Genomic DNA, 15,003 nt, shown 5'->3' with positions numbered 1-15,003 from the left:
AAGAGCCGCTGATGCCGCGCTCTCGAAACTCACCTGGAACAGAAAGAAAAGTCGCCGAGATTAGATAAGGTGCGTTTGTAAAAATACCTAAAGCCGGCGCGGGCTAATCTCGTTTGCAATAAAGAGCCAGGAATAATTCCGACCGAAATCGCCGAGCTCATCGAAAACAATCGGTCCCTGTGCGTATACAGGCTACAACAATCGAGGCTCTCGACGGAGAGAGCGACAACAGTCGGCCGGTAAATACGCGCGTCATCTGGCGACGCCGCAGAGAGATAATCCGTAACGATTCGAGCCGTACACGGCGACGGATAATCCGTTAATAATTAGCTCAAACGAATTCCGGATGTCGTGCCCGCTCCGCTCTCTGCGTCAAGAGCCAAGAGAGAGAGCGAGCGGCTATGCCGTACACTATACGGCGGCGGCGAACTTCAAAGGCAGCCCCGAGCGCTCACGGCTATTGTCCGAGCGCGCGGGGAAAAGTTCCCGGGCGCAATGTACCGAGACGTGCGCTGCCGCGCTGCTGCAGAGAGGGGCGTCAAGTCGCCGCCTTCTATTGAGTCGTTCCGAACTGCGCTGCTGCAGAAACAGAGAGACAGAGCGAGAGCGAACAAAGTAGCAGTTGTCGGGATCCGGCCGACCGGAGAGTTTTAGAGAACAACAACGGCACAGGAGAGGGAGAGAGCGAGCGATGAGCAATTGAAGTCGCGCGCGTGTACACACGGAGCTCCGATAAAGCGAGAGCAGCAGATAAACGAACGCGCGTAATAAGCGCAGCAGCGACCGAGGTGTACAGCGCAGGCAGAGAGAGAGAGAGAGAGAGAGAGAGAGAGTGCAGCAGACGAAAAAAAGCGCGAGTGCGCGCGCGTGAGAAAGAAACGGAGAAATTAGAGCGAGCGCGGCGCTGCATAAAGCTGACGCGGAGGGGGCAGCTCGCCGCGCTCCTTTGATCTCGCCGCCGCACGCGATGCGCGCTCTCTCTCTCTCTCTCTCTCTCTCTCTCTCTCGCTCGCACACACGCTCGCTGAATTCCCCCCGCGGACTCCGCGCGCGATTTAATGCTCGCTCGCCCCGTATAATAAACACGGCGGCGGCGGCGGCAGCGCGCTAAGTCGCCTATAATTTCCCCCGCGTAAAATTATATGTTAATGCGCGAGAGCTGGCGGCGACGGCGGCTCTCGGACTAATGGCGTCGTTCGTTAACGGGACCCGCAGAGACGACGGCTTATAAAGCGCGCGCGCGCAAGAGAGAGAGAGAGAGAGAGAGACAAGGATAGATATACCTAGAGCTCGCAACGCAGTTTTTCTCTTCCCGCCGACGCTTTGAGCTTTGCAGCTAGCTGCGCGGATTACGAATTTCACTGCGGGCTACCGGTTGCGACAGTCGTAAAAATTCCATCGGCCAAACAGCCGGCCCGCGGATTAAGAGGCGTCCATAAATCGATCAATCACGCGATAGCCGATCGATCGAAAACAAAGCGCCGGCCGCTCGGACTTTCTTCTGAAAGCGCTTGAAATTTTCCAGCCAACTTCTGCGTCGCCGACGTGCATGTGCTTTTTAGCGCGAGAGTCGCGGTGAAAGTCTCCGGCTGTTCCGGGGCGCAGGATTATTACTTGTCGCATTGAAATCGAAGAAAAGGCCGACTCGAGAGCGGCTCTATCCGGATTAAAGATCGTCAAAGGCTTTCGGAAATTTTACTTGTGCGTGTTTGTATTATGAGCGCTCGTGCGTCGGAAGAGAGGAGGCAAGACGACGACGAAGAAAGAGTAGGTGGGGCGAAGGAGAGAGAGAGAGAGAGAGAGAGAGAGAGAGAGAGAGAGAGAGAGAGAGAGCGAGGACACCGAGTAAACTTCAAAGGACTCTTTGATGGTTTCCGCGCTGGCGGCGCGCTGTTGCGAGATCTTGATAAGCCTGGGCATTATATGTCGGTGCCGGTATATACTATCCTGGCTCTCGCTCGCAGACGGCCGTGTGCGCGAGAGCGAGCGCTTCATACGTGTAGCGCACACACACAGACACACACAGCCGCGCGCGGCCAAACCTGTTTCCGAGAGCCGAGCGCGCTGCTCTCGGCGTAATTAAATGCATCGGCGGCGCGGCCGGCCGTAAACGCCGCGGGAAAAATGCCCGCGCCGTCGACGGCGAAAAATCAAAGGGGAAACGCTGAATTGATGACCGGCGCGCTCGGAAACGCAGGTGAATCAGACTCTGAGCTGATTGAAGGAAAAATTGATAAGGAGATAAGGAAGCTCGAAGTGTGCGTGCCGCGGACTTGAAACGCCCCGCCGCCGAGAAATCGACGAGGACGATATAATGGATTCGGAAAGCCAATCCAAATATAAGCCGCTCGCGGCTCGTTTGACGGGGAGAGGAAATCGAGTTTCAATGGGCGACTTTCAGCGCGTGGGCTCGATGAATTATTAATACGCGAGACAGGATGTGACCGTTTCAGTGCGCCTCGTCTTTTTTGCCGGCTCTGATCGACAGGCTTCGCTCGATCGCCGATTAATTAGGATTTGTCCGCCGAAAACGCCCGTGTTTTATTTTCGTGCTCGCCGCGCGAGATAGCCGATTAGATCGCGATTCATCGAGCCCAATCTGATCGAGCCCCCGCTATCTATGTGGCACGCGATGAATTACGAGCTGCAGATCGACGCGACCTCTCTCTCTCTCTCTCTCTCACTCTCGGCTACCGAAAATGACGATGTAACGCGCGAGAGAGGAGAGGACGACGTCGTTTCGCGTTGCTCAAGAGAGCCGAGAGAGGCTGCTCTTCGAAAAATAAATTCGTACGCGCGGGCCGCAGGCGGGAGAGATTTCTCAACTCCTTGGATCTCGCCGCTCTCGGCCGCAAACAGCGTTGCGTCATCGCTTCTCACGGGCCCGCCGGCGCGCGCGTTTCGACACACGAGTGTCATAGAGTGTATAGAGTAGTAAGTGAGTGAGCGAGAGCGAATCTCCGAGCGTATAAACGCTCTCGGCTCGGAAAAGGGAGGGAAAAAAGGGACGCGACTAATCAGCGACAAATTGGACACGAGTAGGTGTGTGTATGTGTGTGTGTGTTTGTGTGTGTATGTGTGTGTGTGTGTGTGTGTGTGCCCAGGCCGATTGTCCAAACTTGCAGAGTCTTCAAAGCGAGCAGGCGCCTCCGCTGCAGGGGGAGAGAAAAGCGTAAAGTGCTCGAGTGAGAGAAAGCGCGAACAATGGGCCAGTGGAAGCGACGACGCTCTTTCATCTTCGCCGCTGTCTCCGATTCGCTTCACGCGTGTTTACGCACCGGCGCGGTGGTTGTCGGCTCTCGACGGTCAAGCCGATAAGCTCTCTGACGCGTTCCTCGCTTATCAATGTCCGCGGTCTCTATCTGCGGTACTTGTATGTCTCGTAGGTGCGTTTCATCCGCGCGCAAAGGTCAATGTGACGCGAGTCTCGAGCTCTCCGGGGGACCTTTGATGACCGGCTTTTCCTCTCGACGAGACGCGCACGGCGAGTTTAAAGAGCCGCTGCCGCTGCTGCTGCTGCTGCGCAAAGTGGGGTCGAGCGAGAAAAATAGTCGAGAGGGGGGCAGAGCGCAGAGCAGCAGCACTGCAGATCAAAGAACAAAGATCGCGAGAGAGCGGGTAAAGCACGCGAGCTGCGCGGCACCTTTGACAATGAAGACACACTGGCGTGCTTTTATATATGGGTGTGTATACGTCTGCAGAGCGTACGTACGTCTGTCCTCTCTCCGCGCGCGCAAGAGAGCTCTTTTTATTCCTTCGCTTTTTTGTCTGTCTTTAGTTTCTTCCTTTCTCTCCGCAGGCTCTTTTGTGTGCAGCGCCGCCGCCGCGCCTCGTCCTTTCGTTGATGTGTGTGTACTTACGCGATGCGTGGATTATTTGTTCGAGCGCTTTGTGACCCCCTTTTTTTACACTTGGCTCTCGCTGGTCCCCTTTGTTTTTAATCGAGGACCGCACTTACGTATCGGAGTAGCGATCGGAAAAGCCCGCCGACGCTTTTTCAAAATCTCGATGTCGCCTTCGACCCACATACGCGCGAGCATCCCGAAAGCCAGCTCCCTCCTTTCGTCTCTCTCTCTCTCTCTCTCTCTCTCTCTGCGCCAACGTGCGTTTGATGTTTATCCCCGAGAGAAGACAAAGGCAGTAGGCGTGCGCGCGAAAGGATTTTCTCCTTGGCAATAAAATCTCTCGTTCTGGCTTTTTTCTTTCGCTCTCGCTCCTTTCCGCCTGTCTGTTTTTCCTCTTTTGAGCGCCGAATAATAAGCTTTTATGCCAAAGGCTTTGCGCGCGCGCGCCTGTATTTAAAGGAGTTTTCGTTTTGGCACTCGCCGCCGAGTTGACCTATACGCGCAAAGGGAGCGAGACTGGAGACGCGCGGCGTGTGCGGCAACTCGCACAAAGTCGGAATACTCTACTTTGTTCTGTTTTCCGCGCAAATACTGCGTCATTATTTTTTCTGCTTTGCGAGCTATCGAAGTAGAGGGGCTAGAGCATGTGCCGAGAGAGAAGCGAGCGCTTGTGAAAAATTAAGCCTGCGCCCTACGCTGTTTCGCCATTCCCTTTCAGGACTGACCTTGGCGTTTTTTTTTTCTAAATCCCTTTCTGCGTCTATAAAAAGGCTCCTTGCGCGCGGCGCGGCGTTCATTACTTCCTTTTCTCCGACGCTCGTGCGTTTTAATTGCAGCACGCGTGCAGCGGGGCATCTCTCCGCTGCTTCGCTCGCGACGTATTCATAAAGTTCTAATTTTTTTACTCTCTCTCTCTCTCTCTCGTTATGAGCGGTGCGCGCGTTCTTTTTATGCGCTGTCAGTGGCTTTGAAAAACGTTTGCTCGGAAATCGAAAATCCTCATTGCCGCGAAAAACGCGAGAAAATCCCGCAGAGGGTGTCCCGATAGACGCAGATGCACTCACATTTGGGGATCGCGATGCACGTAGCAGCCGCCAGACGGCAGACTCGGCCATTTGGTTGATATAAATGTTTGATCGAGGGTAAAAGCGAAATCCTATACCCGTCGAAACGCCTCAACGTGTCTCGCGCTCTCGCCTCTTCCTCCGCTCGATGCGCCCTTTTTTCTCTCTCTCTCACTCGCGATTGTGCCGAAAGTCTCGCGTCGCTCCGCTGAATCATGCAGCAGCACGTGCGCACCTTTCGCCTTTCCGCATCAATCCCGACGAGCCGCTGTATCGAAAGCTCGAAAAACAACACGAGGACGCGTTCTCACGGGCGGAAAGCCTCGCCTGCTCGCTCCTCGCGGCAAACAAAGTCGGGGAGGAAAGGGGAAGAAGCTCGCAAGAAGCAAAAGGGAAAGAAAAATAACTCGGAGAAAAAAGCGAGCGAGAGAAAGAGAAAACGCCGACAGCTGCTGCCGCTGTACTGCGGCACCGGGGGATGGATGCTACTCGTCGCGCACCGCAGGTTGGCTGCCGCCGCTGCTTTTGGACTCGCCGCCGCGAGCGAGCACTAATATCATTTGTAAAGAGAGGAGGAGGAGGAGGAGGAGGAGGAGGATGAAAGCGCTCGCGCGTCTGTCTCGCCGCATGGCCAAACATGCACGCGCCGCGTGCGCGGGAGCGGAGCTGCAGCAGCTAATGCACTTTTAGAGCCGCCGCCGCCGCTGAATGCAGAAGTCGCGGTCTGCCCGTCTGCAGCCTCTATGTCTGGGGAGCCCGCGCAGTTGTACTCGATTGGCCGACTAGTTGTTCAGCGCAATATTCCAAATTGCGGCTCGTTATCGGCCAACGCGGCATCTCGCGAGCAGCCGAAATCCGACATACCGGCGCATAGAACACAAAACGTAAAACGCGTATCTCTCGCCGCCGCGCTGAAAAACGAAGCGACAGCCGAGCGACGCTTCGTTTGATGCTCGAAAAAACTGAATGGAATCCGGCCGAAAATTCCTGCACAATTCCGCCGCCACCGAGCGCTACGAGGAAGAAGCAGACGAAGAAGAGAGAAAACAGTGAATGGGCAGCTGCTCGTGTGGGCGCGCAAGTTCAACCTCTTCGATAGCTCGCTCTTGCTCTCTGCCTCCCTCTCTCTCTGCCCTGCGTGCATTAAAAGCACACACGCGAGAAACGAAGAAGGAAAACGGCCGAGTCGCCTCGGGCGCACACGACTCTCCTCCATTCGGATTCAGCGAGCGAGCGGCGGCGCTCTTTCCAAAGGTAATGTACGGCTCCGCTGCGCGTATAAGAGAAAGAGAGTGAGAGAGAGAGACGGAGGATCGACGTTTTGCGCAGATGCCGCCGCCGAGATTCCCCCTCGGGAGAAATAAAAACGAAAAGCTGGAATTCCGCTGGGTCTCTCTCTCTCTCTCTCTCATTCTGCTGCTGCCGCCGCCGCCGTAAGTACGTGTGTGCATCGAGGCGTATACCAAGGTCGAGCTCGACGCCTATAAGCGGATGAGCCGCTCCGATTGTTGTTGCCCGACCGAGTCGCGCTGCAAAATTGCCCTGTTTTGATCGCGCACTTGTTTATGCGCCGGGAATTGGGGAACGCGAAGCCCCGTATCTCGCGCGCGGAGGGTCGTCGACCCCGACTGCGCAGAGTCGCGCTGTAAGCCGAGCCAGTGGCCGGCTCTGATTTCCCGATCTGTTTATCCTAAAGGCCGTCGGTCGGCGTCGTGCTGCATGCCCGCGGGCAAGCCTCGAAATCATCGGGAAAGGCATCTATAGGCGCGATTCTGCGCTCTCCTCCCCTCGTATAGCTGCCAATTAGCTGGAACTCGCTGAAATTGCTCTTAATTAAGGCTCGCCGCTGCGCGAGGCGGAAGATAAAACGCTTCGCGCGCACTTTTTCTCTCTCGCTCGATCCCGTCGCCGCCGCTACGCGCGTGGTTTTTGCCGATGCCGCCGTTCTTGCTGCCGCGCATTCCTGTCGCTCGACCGGGAAATGTTCCGAGGATGCAATTTTCATCTCGAGTGCGAATCCAATATCAGCGGCTCGAGCATTTTAGAGCCGTCGAAGCGCAATCACACGGGCGAGTGGTCCTCGAGGCCCGCGCGCGGATCTGTAAACCGTATCGGAAGGAGACGCGAACTCGGAAGCCGGCCAAAGCGCAGATTTGCAGTCCTCGGAGCAGGACCACCGCCGCATCGCGGAAAGTCAGCCGAGGAATCGAAGAGCGCGCTCGCGCAAAGGGCAGCGCAACAGCAGAATCGAATCCGTTCATAAAGTGCACTCGGCAGTTTCCAGGCACTTAGAGCCGGGCCACTTGGGGCTCGCTCCCCAACAACCGATGTGTGTGCGACCTCCCCGAGACGACGCGGCGACGAACGACGAACGTACGCACGATGGGCCAATAGCTGAGCGGCCGAGAATCAAAGCGAGTAGCAATGCACCGGGCGCGACGCGAGATGGATCAAACGGACCTGTCACCGCCGCCTGCCCCTCCCTCCTTTTATCCGAGGATTAATGCGCGCATAGCTCGAGCCGCCGACGAGTGTCAAGTGGTGTCGCTGCTGCAGCGCACGTATGCGCGCGCGCACACACACGGGCGCGCGGGAGGTCTTAATTTAGAATCGGCGAGTGAGCCACTCTGCGTGCTTCCTCCTCCGCGGACTTCAAAAGTCTTCCTGTCGCGGTCGCCGCGCGCGGATATGAGCTGGGGCCTCGAAAATAGACGGCTGGCTGCGCGAATCCAGCGCGGATCGTCCCGCGTGTTTATCCGACATTTTTCTCGCCGAATTCCGACGAGGCGACGCCGTAGATCGGCGAGACTCGCAGGCCGATTAACGGCGTTCGCGAGCGTCTGAAACACGAGACAAGTGGACCAATAACGGAGAGCGAGCTTTCGTGCGCCGGGGGGATGAGGGGGAGTCGTTTGATACCACGTGGCCGCCGCTCGAGCGTGCGCCCGCTTCTCTCTCTCTCTCTCTCTCTCTCTCCCTGTGATGCGACGGGGTGGATGCCGCAGCAGCCGTCCTCTCATTGTGTCATATCAAAGCTTCCGACGACGCGCCCCTGGAGAGCGGTTTCTGCCTCTATCTCTCTTATTCACTTTGCGCTGCTCCTCGAGGTCGATTCACTTATATACTTTTCCCCTGTCCCGAGGCGCCTTTAAAGATGCTCGCCTCGCCAGTAGCCGAGCTTTTCTCTCAGACTCGGCGTGTTTTTTCTACTGCTTTGCCTCTTTCCGCGGTAAACTTTCCTGCTGCGCCCCCGGCTCTCCCTCTTTTGCAGGTCTCCCTGAATGGCAGCCGTTTGGACTGATTTCGACCAGCGCAGTTTATCGACTTGTCGAGAGCACGCGGGATTTTACTTCTCCTTTTTCTTCGGCCGCGAACACCGGCAGGCGAGACAAAGGCGCGCGGGAATATCGGCCTGACAGAGCGCGATTCCGCCTCGCTGCATCAATCTCCATATTTGTCTATCCGATTCGCGCGAGCTCACCTGCAGCTCCCATTTGCGAGCCGTCGCCGTCGTGTGCCTCGCAGGCATCAAAGAGCGACTCGCCGCATAATGTGGACGGATACGCGCGCGTGACGTGCAGCGGAGGGCCGCGAGCGACAGGTGCAGTGCAGCCGATACGGCCCGAGTGTGCCACTGGCACGTCGAGAGCTTTCAGCTGACGGCTGCGCAATCGGAGAAAAACAAGTGGTTGAAAAATGCCGAAATAAAGGACCCGCACACGCGGACGTGTCCGATGAAAAGCGACGGCGACTTTGGCAGCGTGTTTACCGGCGCCGTGAGAACCGTCGCGCAAGTAAGTATCAACAACGACGACGACAGCAGCAGCAACAAAGCAGCGGCCCATCATCGGGAGCGTCGAGGTCCGATGACGCCCGAGGGGCCGGCTGCACGCGAGCCAAGGATAATGCTATTAAGGCTTAAAGAGAGCTTAACCTAACCGTTAGTTTATTGGCGTGAAGGAGTCGCCGAGCGTGTCTACATCAAAGGCTCGCCGCCGCCGCCGCCGCCGAGCTGCCTCTCTCCTCCTCCCTCCGCCTACCATGTTCGAATCCCGCTCTCTTACTCTTTCTCCCGACTCGTCGTCGGTTATATGTGCGCGCCGCAACTGCCGTATCGCTCTTTCTCTTATGCGTATACATATAGCTATATGCGAGTGTACGCGCGGCTCGGCGGCTCTTCTGCGCTCGACGTGTTTCGCTTAATTCTTCTTTCTTGCTCTCTGCCCCGAGTTCCTTTACCTCTCGCAGCCGCCGCCGCTTCTTCTTCTTCTTCCTCTTTTTCTTCCTCTTGCCTTATTGTGCGCGCGCTTCTTCGCCCTTTTGGTTTTCCTCTAATCTCCCGGCGATAAGTAAGTAGTCGGGGCGGCCGATATCTCCGCGGCGAAATGACACTGCTGGATTTCGAGGCGCGCGGCGGCTGCGGAGAGAGAGAGAGAGAGAGAAGAGAGAACAAAACGCTGCGCGAAGGAGGAGAAAGAGCGCGAGAGGCGGCGACCCTCGCCAGGCGCGAGCAGGACGGAAAAAGATACGACGACGACGGGACCGAGAGAAGAAAAAAAAACAGAAATTCTACGGACGCTCGCGCGCATAATGCCTCGGAAAAGGAGGCCTCCTCTAAATTTTTCAACCCGACCGCCGATAATAAATAAAAACAGCGATACGATCGCCCGCGCGTCCACTTCAAAGGGAAACATCTCGCCGGCCCGGTTTGTTTACGTCCGCGAGAATGGAATTCGGGACTGCTGCGCGCGCGAGCGTTACGCGCTTGAGAAATGATGATCAACACTCTCGTAACTGGATTACGCCGCGCTACACTGCGAGGGAGCAGTGTATAGTTCGTCTCCGCGGGGCTTATCATATTTTTAACCCACGCGCAGCGCTAATCTGAACCACATGCGCGCTAGTTCCTAGAGCCGCCACCTCTCCCCCCCCCCCCCTCCCTGCAGTAGCGACGTTGTTCCGATGGGGTTGAGGCTTCCCAGACTATACTCTTTCTCTCTCTCTCCCTTGCTCTGCTGCCGCGCACCGCACACGTGGCTGCATTTGTTTTAGCTACTTTTGTTTGCGCTCGACCGACGCCGCCGGTATTCGGTTCAAGTTCAAGAGCTTGTCATTAGCGACGACTATACGCTGATGCATTCATAAGATAAACTTCATTGATCACAGAGGAGTTTACGCTCGGCTCGAGCGCGAGCCATTCACTCGGCGCTGCCCTCGCCTCTAGCCTCTCTTTTTACTATACACGTCTGCTCTTTTATTATTTAACGCGCCAAGTGTATGTACGTGTGGGCTGCCTCATTGTGCGGCGATTAATGATCGATGAGGCCGACGGACTGTTTTGTGTCAATGTTGTTTAGCAACCTTAGCCGTCCTACGGACGCGCTCGATATCGCGGAGCGAACGTGGCGTTCCATTTTCTCTCTCTCTCTCTCTCTCTCTCTCTCTCTCTCGAGTCGGCTTTTAAAGCCCGTCCACCAGCCATGGCGTCCGTCCCGACGCCCAGTGCATCCGCTAGCTGCGAGCCTCTTAGTGCGGGCGTTCTTGGGTAAGGTTATGAACATCGCTCGCGCTGCATCGCGACGGCGGCAGCAGCAACCCCGCCGCGCTCGATACGCGGCTCGAGAGCGGGCGTCGGAGAGAGAAAAAGCACGCACCGCGGTCCCCGTCGACCAAGTGTACAGTGGAAGCTCGCAACTACTCACCTCTTTCGCAGACGCTCGTCGAAGGCACGATCAGCAGCTCGGGAGATCCTCGCGGAGGACGCACTGACCGAACTCTCACTACTCGGGGGAGAGGCACTGCAGCGGCGGGGAAGCGCGGCCGAGGGCGGCCCTGTCCCGGCCGTCCATGGGTACCGGGCCGAGGCCTCAAGCTCCTGGAGGACCGGCGTCGTCGTCGCACCTGCGCTGCTGCTGCTGCGGCTGCTGATCGATCCGCGGTAGCGGTGGCGGCGACATCCACCTGCCTATCTTTCTCCGTCTCTGTTCGCGTCAGCGGGCCCGAGCCATCGACACCCGCGGCGACGAGGTACATACACTGCACGACGACGACACTGCTGCTGCCGAGAGCAGGACAATCACGCCTTCCGCGCGCGCGGGGCCGCTTTAACCTCTCTCGCTGTGTCTCGACGAGGGGAGAGGCTCGCTCGCAGCTCGGCACTTGCGCGCCGCTCGCTCGGACTGTGTTTTCTCTCGCGGAGTGTATATGGCGAGACTCGCGGGAGGAGGGAGAGGGAGAGCGGGAGCCGAGCGCGAGACTGCGGGAGCGGAGAAAGAGAGAGAGAGAGAGAGAGGCGACCTCCAGTGGCCGCGGAGTTCAACTCCCCGATATACGCTTGCAGCAGCCCGCAGCGGCGGCTTATTTTTTATCGGGAGCGCTGCGCTGCGCCTGCTTCTCTGAATACTTAGGTGTGAGTATTTTGTTTTCGAACGCACCCGACGCCAATAAACCGCCTCCCCATTAGAGAATCAAAGACGCCTTCAGAAAGGCCCCCCTCTGATAATCGCGGCCTGACAGTGCGCGGCATACAGAGCACTCGAGAGTAGGCTCGCTCGGAAATAAACCAGCAGCAGCGTCGTATCAAGCTCTCGAGTGCAGTCCCGGCTATCGGGCAGGCATTGTGAGGCCGAGCAAACAGCCCCCGGGGCGATCGAACGTTTTGAAAACCGGCGAATATTCTAAAGGCCGCCCCCCCCCCCGTAGGGCATGTGTCGCGCCCGCTTAGCGGATAAACCGTCGATTACCGCGACAAGGGGCAAGAAAAATCCCGAGTCCTTTGATCTTCGCGGTCGAGCTCTTTCTCCGCAGCCCTTTGCCGCGTGCGCCGCGCCTCTAGTTAGAGCTCGCCCGCTTTAATTATCTCGCGCGCGTGGCACAGATAGCGTTGCGGCTGATGCTCTGTCGTACAACGTCATACAGTCGTTATTATCCTGCGACTCCGACTCCACTTTGATCCTGCAGTGCTCCTTTATCGTGCGCTTTTATTAGATTTGATTCGCGGAGCGAGCCGCCGCGCAGTCAACAGGTTGCGCTGTTTCCTATACGTCATATCTCCGATGAGGCGGCGGAGACAATCGCGAGCGAAAAACCGCGTCGCGCGCGCAATCTCAAAAACCTGTGTACACTTGAAGATGAAAAGAGCTGTCCCCTCAGCAGTCTGCGTCCCCCCCCCCCCCCCTCCCTCACAGCCCGACTCTCGGCGCGCGGATAATACGTGGCGCGAGCGCACCTTGGCGCTTCGACTTCGCGAATCTCCTTTGATCCTCGCCGCGGCGCGGCCTTTGATCTGCCCCCCCTCACCGCGCGCAGCTGAGAGAGCTACTGTCGCCGCGTCGACAATCTCCGCGAGAGCTGCTACCGCGCGGCGGCGGGATCAGCCTCCGGGCGATCCTACCCCCGGCCTCTTTTCGAATCAGCCCCGCGACTAACGAAACGATCTCGCTCAAAGCCCCCTCTCCACACAATGCCTGCGCGGCTTTGACTTCGCGCGTCTCTGCGAGGTGTGCAAAGCCAAAGCGCCAAGCGACGTTTCTGTGACTGCAGCTTCTTTCTCGCGGTCGGGACACATAATAGGGACGGTTTTTCACACCTATAGCAGTCGCAGTGTTATACCGCAGTGATACGCGCGCGAGACTTTCTGCGAATTCGAACTCTGCGCGGGCTCTGCGGATAAGCGAGTTTATTCGCCGCTTTTACTCTCGCCCCCTTTGAAGTTCTCCGCGGGCTCTCGAGCTGCCTTGAAATAAACGTGTGAACTTTTCGAGACTTTGATGTAGGTGTTTTTTTTTTTTTTTCTTTGCCCGATTCGCTCTACCGATGCTTGAGTTTTAATTAGGAAAAACGTTATACTTACCTCTTGCGCGCCCGACGCGTGTAATCCGTCGATATTCGAAATAGAAACTGCCCGTCCCCAATTTTCGCCGCTGCGGCGACATCAAAGGCCCATTAAGTTCCATTTGTCAATCAATTTACGGCGGGAAGAAAGGGGGACCCGAGGGATCGCCACGAAAATAGAATCTAATAGTCAGCCCCGCGTATCGAAATCAGAATCAAAGCGCGTCAGGCCGTAAAAAATCCCTGTCCTATCCTGCGCCCGACATACAAGTAAGTACGGCGCGCCGAGAGACGTAAAGGACGAGAGAGAGAGAGAGAGAGAGAGCGCGCGCGAGCGTCCCCCGGAGACTTCCGGAAAAACACAGCTGCCGCTGCTACGCCGGACCGCCCAGATCGGCCTCGCGGGACGTGACCGCTCGCTTTTCCGACGACGCGTTGCCCGAAGATTATTCGCGACGCCCCCCTTGCGGCGATGATCGTTTTAACGCTTGGCTGCAAGGGCGGTGCTGATTTTTAATGGATTTCCCAAGCTGATGCCTGTCGGCTTTTGTACTTGTTTCATTTTCTGTGTGCGCAATTTGTCCGAACGACTGCATGCTTTTTCGTAAACTGCACAACTTTCAAGTTTCCCACCTTTAGAGGTTCGGTGCGATCGATACGTTATCGGTACATCAACGGTCAGAACCGCAGCCTGAATTACCGACCGCGGTACTACTCGGCACATTGTTTTTTACCGCGCACAAGTGGAGCTTTTCGGTAGTGTGCGTTGTAGTGTTTTACTTTCAAGTTTTTATATTTGCACTTTTTTACAACAACGACGTCCTTCGAATCCCTCGGAATATTCAGCGGAAACGGATCCTTTATCCGGCTGATGATGAGAAACGTAGTGCATTCCTGTTTTTTACTGTGCTGAACGGCTTTGGATTTATATTTTCGTAAATATAACCTCAAAAGCAGACCAATATTCGCAATGATTCAAGGGTAAGTATTTATGTCTGTAATATTTGTTGCGCAAACCTTCGGTTATAAAATAATTTATGATTTATGCCTTCTCGAGAGTTACGTAATGCGCATGTTTATTGCAGATTCAAAACTGTGTGTAGAGCTGGACTGCGTGTCCATGCTCAGGTTCAGGCGAGGTACTCCAGCACATCTGTCAAGGCTGAGTGGCAGAAGCGCAGAAACGTGATATTCGATAACGAGAAGGAAAGATTGAAAGCAGAAGTTGGAAGAATCGAGAAGATTGGTGTGAAATACCTGCCCACGGACAACGAAGATCCCCCTGTAGAACTTGCCATGAACAGGGATCTGTCTACTCCTGATGACTGTGCTCAGCATATTTCTGAGGGCATTCACAAGACAGCTGCGTTAGCACTAGTAGACGGTGTTCCTTGGGACATGCACAAGCCACTTACAAAAGACTGTGAAATTAAATTTCTAACCATGCTCATGCCCAAAGATTCACCTGCGCTCAACCCAGCTTTCTGGCGTACTTGCTCGCTCATCATGGGTGCAATGATTGACTCTGCCTTCAAAGATGATATTCAACTCTATCTTCACAGGTACAATAATTTTCTCGAATTCAGTCATGGTTAGCTTCCGATACTTACATTTTTAAAAACAAATTTACAGCTTTCCACGGCCCAACTTGAAATCCGGCAGTTTCACTTACGACGTAGTCTTGGACCTTCCAGACTGGCTTCCGACCGCAGCGCAACTACGTGCCATGTCGGCTCAGTTTGTCAAGATCGCTACGAGAAATCTCCCGGTGGAGCGCCTCCAGGTCTCCGAGGAGTTAGCGCTGGACATGTTCCAGGACAACCCGTTCAAAAGCAAGCAAATCCCCGATATCGCCAAGTCGAACGAAGGTCGCATTACGCTTTACCGAATCGGCGAGCATATCGATATCAGCAAGGGCCCGATGGTCGGCAATACGGGTATCCTCGGCCGCGTCACCATAGCCAGCGTGCACAAAATCGAGTCCGAGGAATCCGACCACATGTACCGCTTCCAGGGTGTTGCACTGCCCAAGGGCATTCTGTTGAACCACTTTGCCTACGGAATACTGGAAGACAGGGCGAAAAAGCTTAACCAGAACGTCTGGATACCCAGCAGGATTCACGAAGAGATCGAGGAGAAGAGCACCGTCGCCGCGAACAATTAGAAACTTTCGTTCAGAGAGTTTATTAGAGAAGAAGAGAACGAGAGGGTTGTTTGTAATAACACTTGTAAATAAATTTTCATTATAGAAGTTACGAAGT

General features: G+C 55.8%; 2 protein-coding genes across 3 annotated transcripts in view; one reads left to right on the top strand and one right to left on the bottom strand.

Moving 5' to 3' along the window:
• The window catches only part of LOC100120010 (axis inhibition protein, axin), a 30,879-nt gene extending 19,794 nt beyond the window's left edge, over positions 1-11,085 (bottom strand). The window contains exon 1 of one of the 2 annotated variants that reach the window (XM_032595890.1): positions 10,612-11,085. The gene's annotated coding sequence lies outside the window, so the exon portion shown is untranslated. The remainder of the gene's footprint in view (positions 1-10,611) is intronic. The other variant, XM_016981267.2, reaches the window with a different exon arrangement.
• A 2,372-nt stretch (positions 11,086-13,457) lies between these two features.
• On the top strand, positions 13,458-15,001 carry LOC100115785 (39S ribosomal protein L39, mitochondrial). Its single transcript, XM_001603302.6, has 3 exons — positions 13,458-13,723; positions 13,828-14,304; positions 14,375-15,001. The coding sequence occupies exons 1-3, from the start codon at positions 13,713-13,715 to the stop codon at positions 14,904-14,906; spliced, it is 1,020 nt and encodes a 339-aa protein (XP_001603352.1). The 5' UTR covers positions 13,458-13,712; the 3' UTR covers positions 14,907-15,001.
• Positions 15,002-15,003: the final 2 nt, after the last annotated feature.

This window comes from Nasonia vitripennis, chromosome 1 (genome assembly GCF_009193385.2).
Source record: "Nasonia vitripennis strain AsymCx chromosome 1, Nvit_psr_1.1, whole genome shotgun sequence".
NCBI classification, from domain to species: domain Eukaryota; kingdom Metazoa; phylum Arthropoda; class Insecta; order Hymenoptera; family Pteromalidae; genus Nasonia; species Nasonia vitripennis.
The sequence above is the reverse complement of the archived record's forward strand: the minus strand, read 5'-3'. Positions and strand labels throughout refer to the sequence as shown.

Excerpts from the sequence above, each read along its gene's own strand:
- LOC100115785 (XM_001603302.6), top strand. Across the intron at positions 14,305-14,374 it reads ATTCAACTCTATCTTCACAG|CTTTCCACGGCCCAACTTGA; the intron begins GTACAATAATTT and ends ACAAATTTACAG.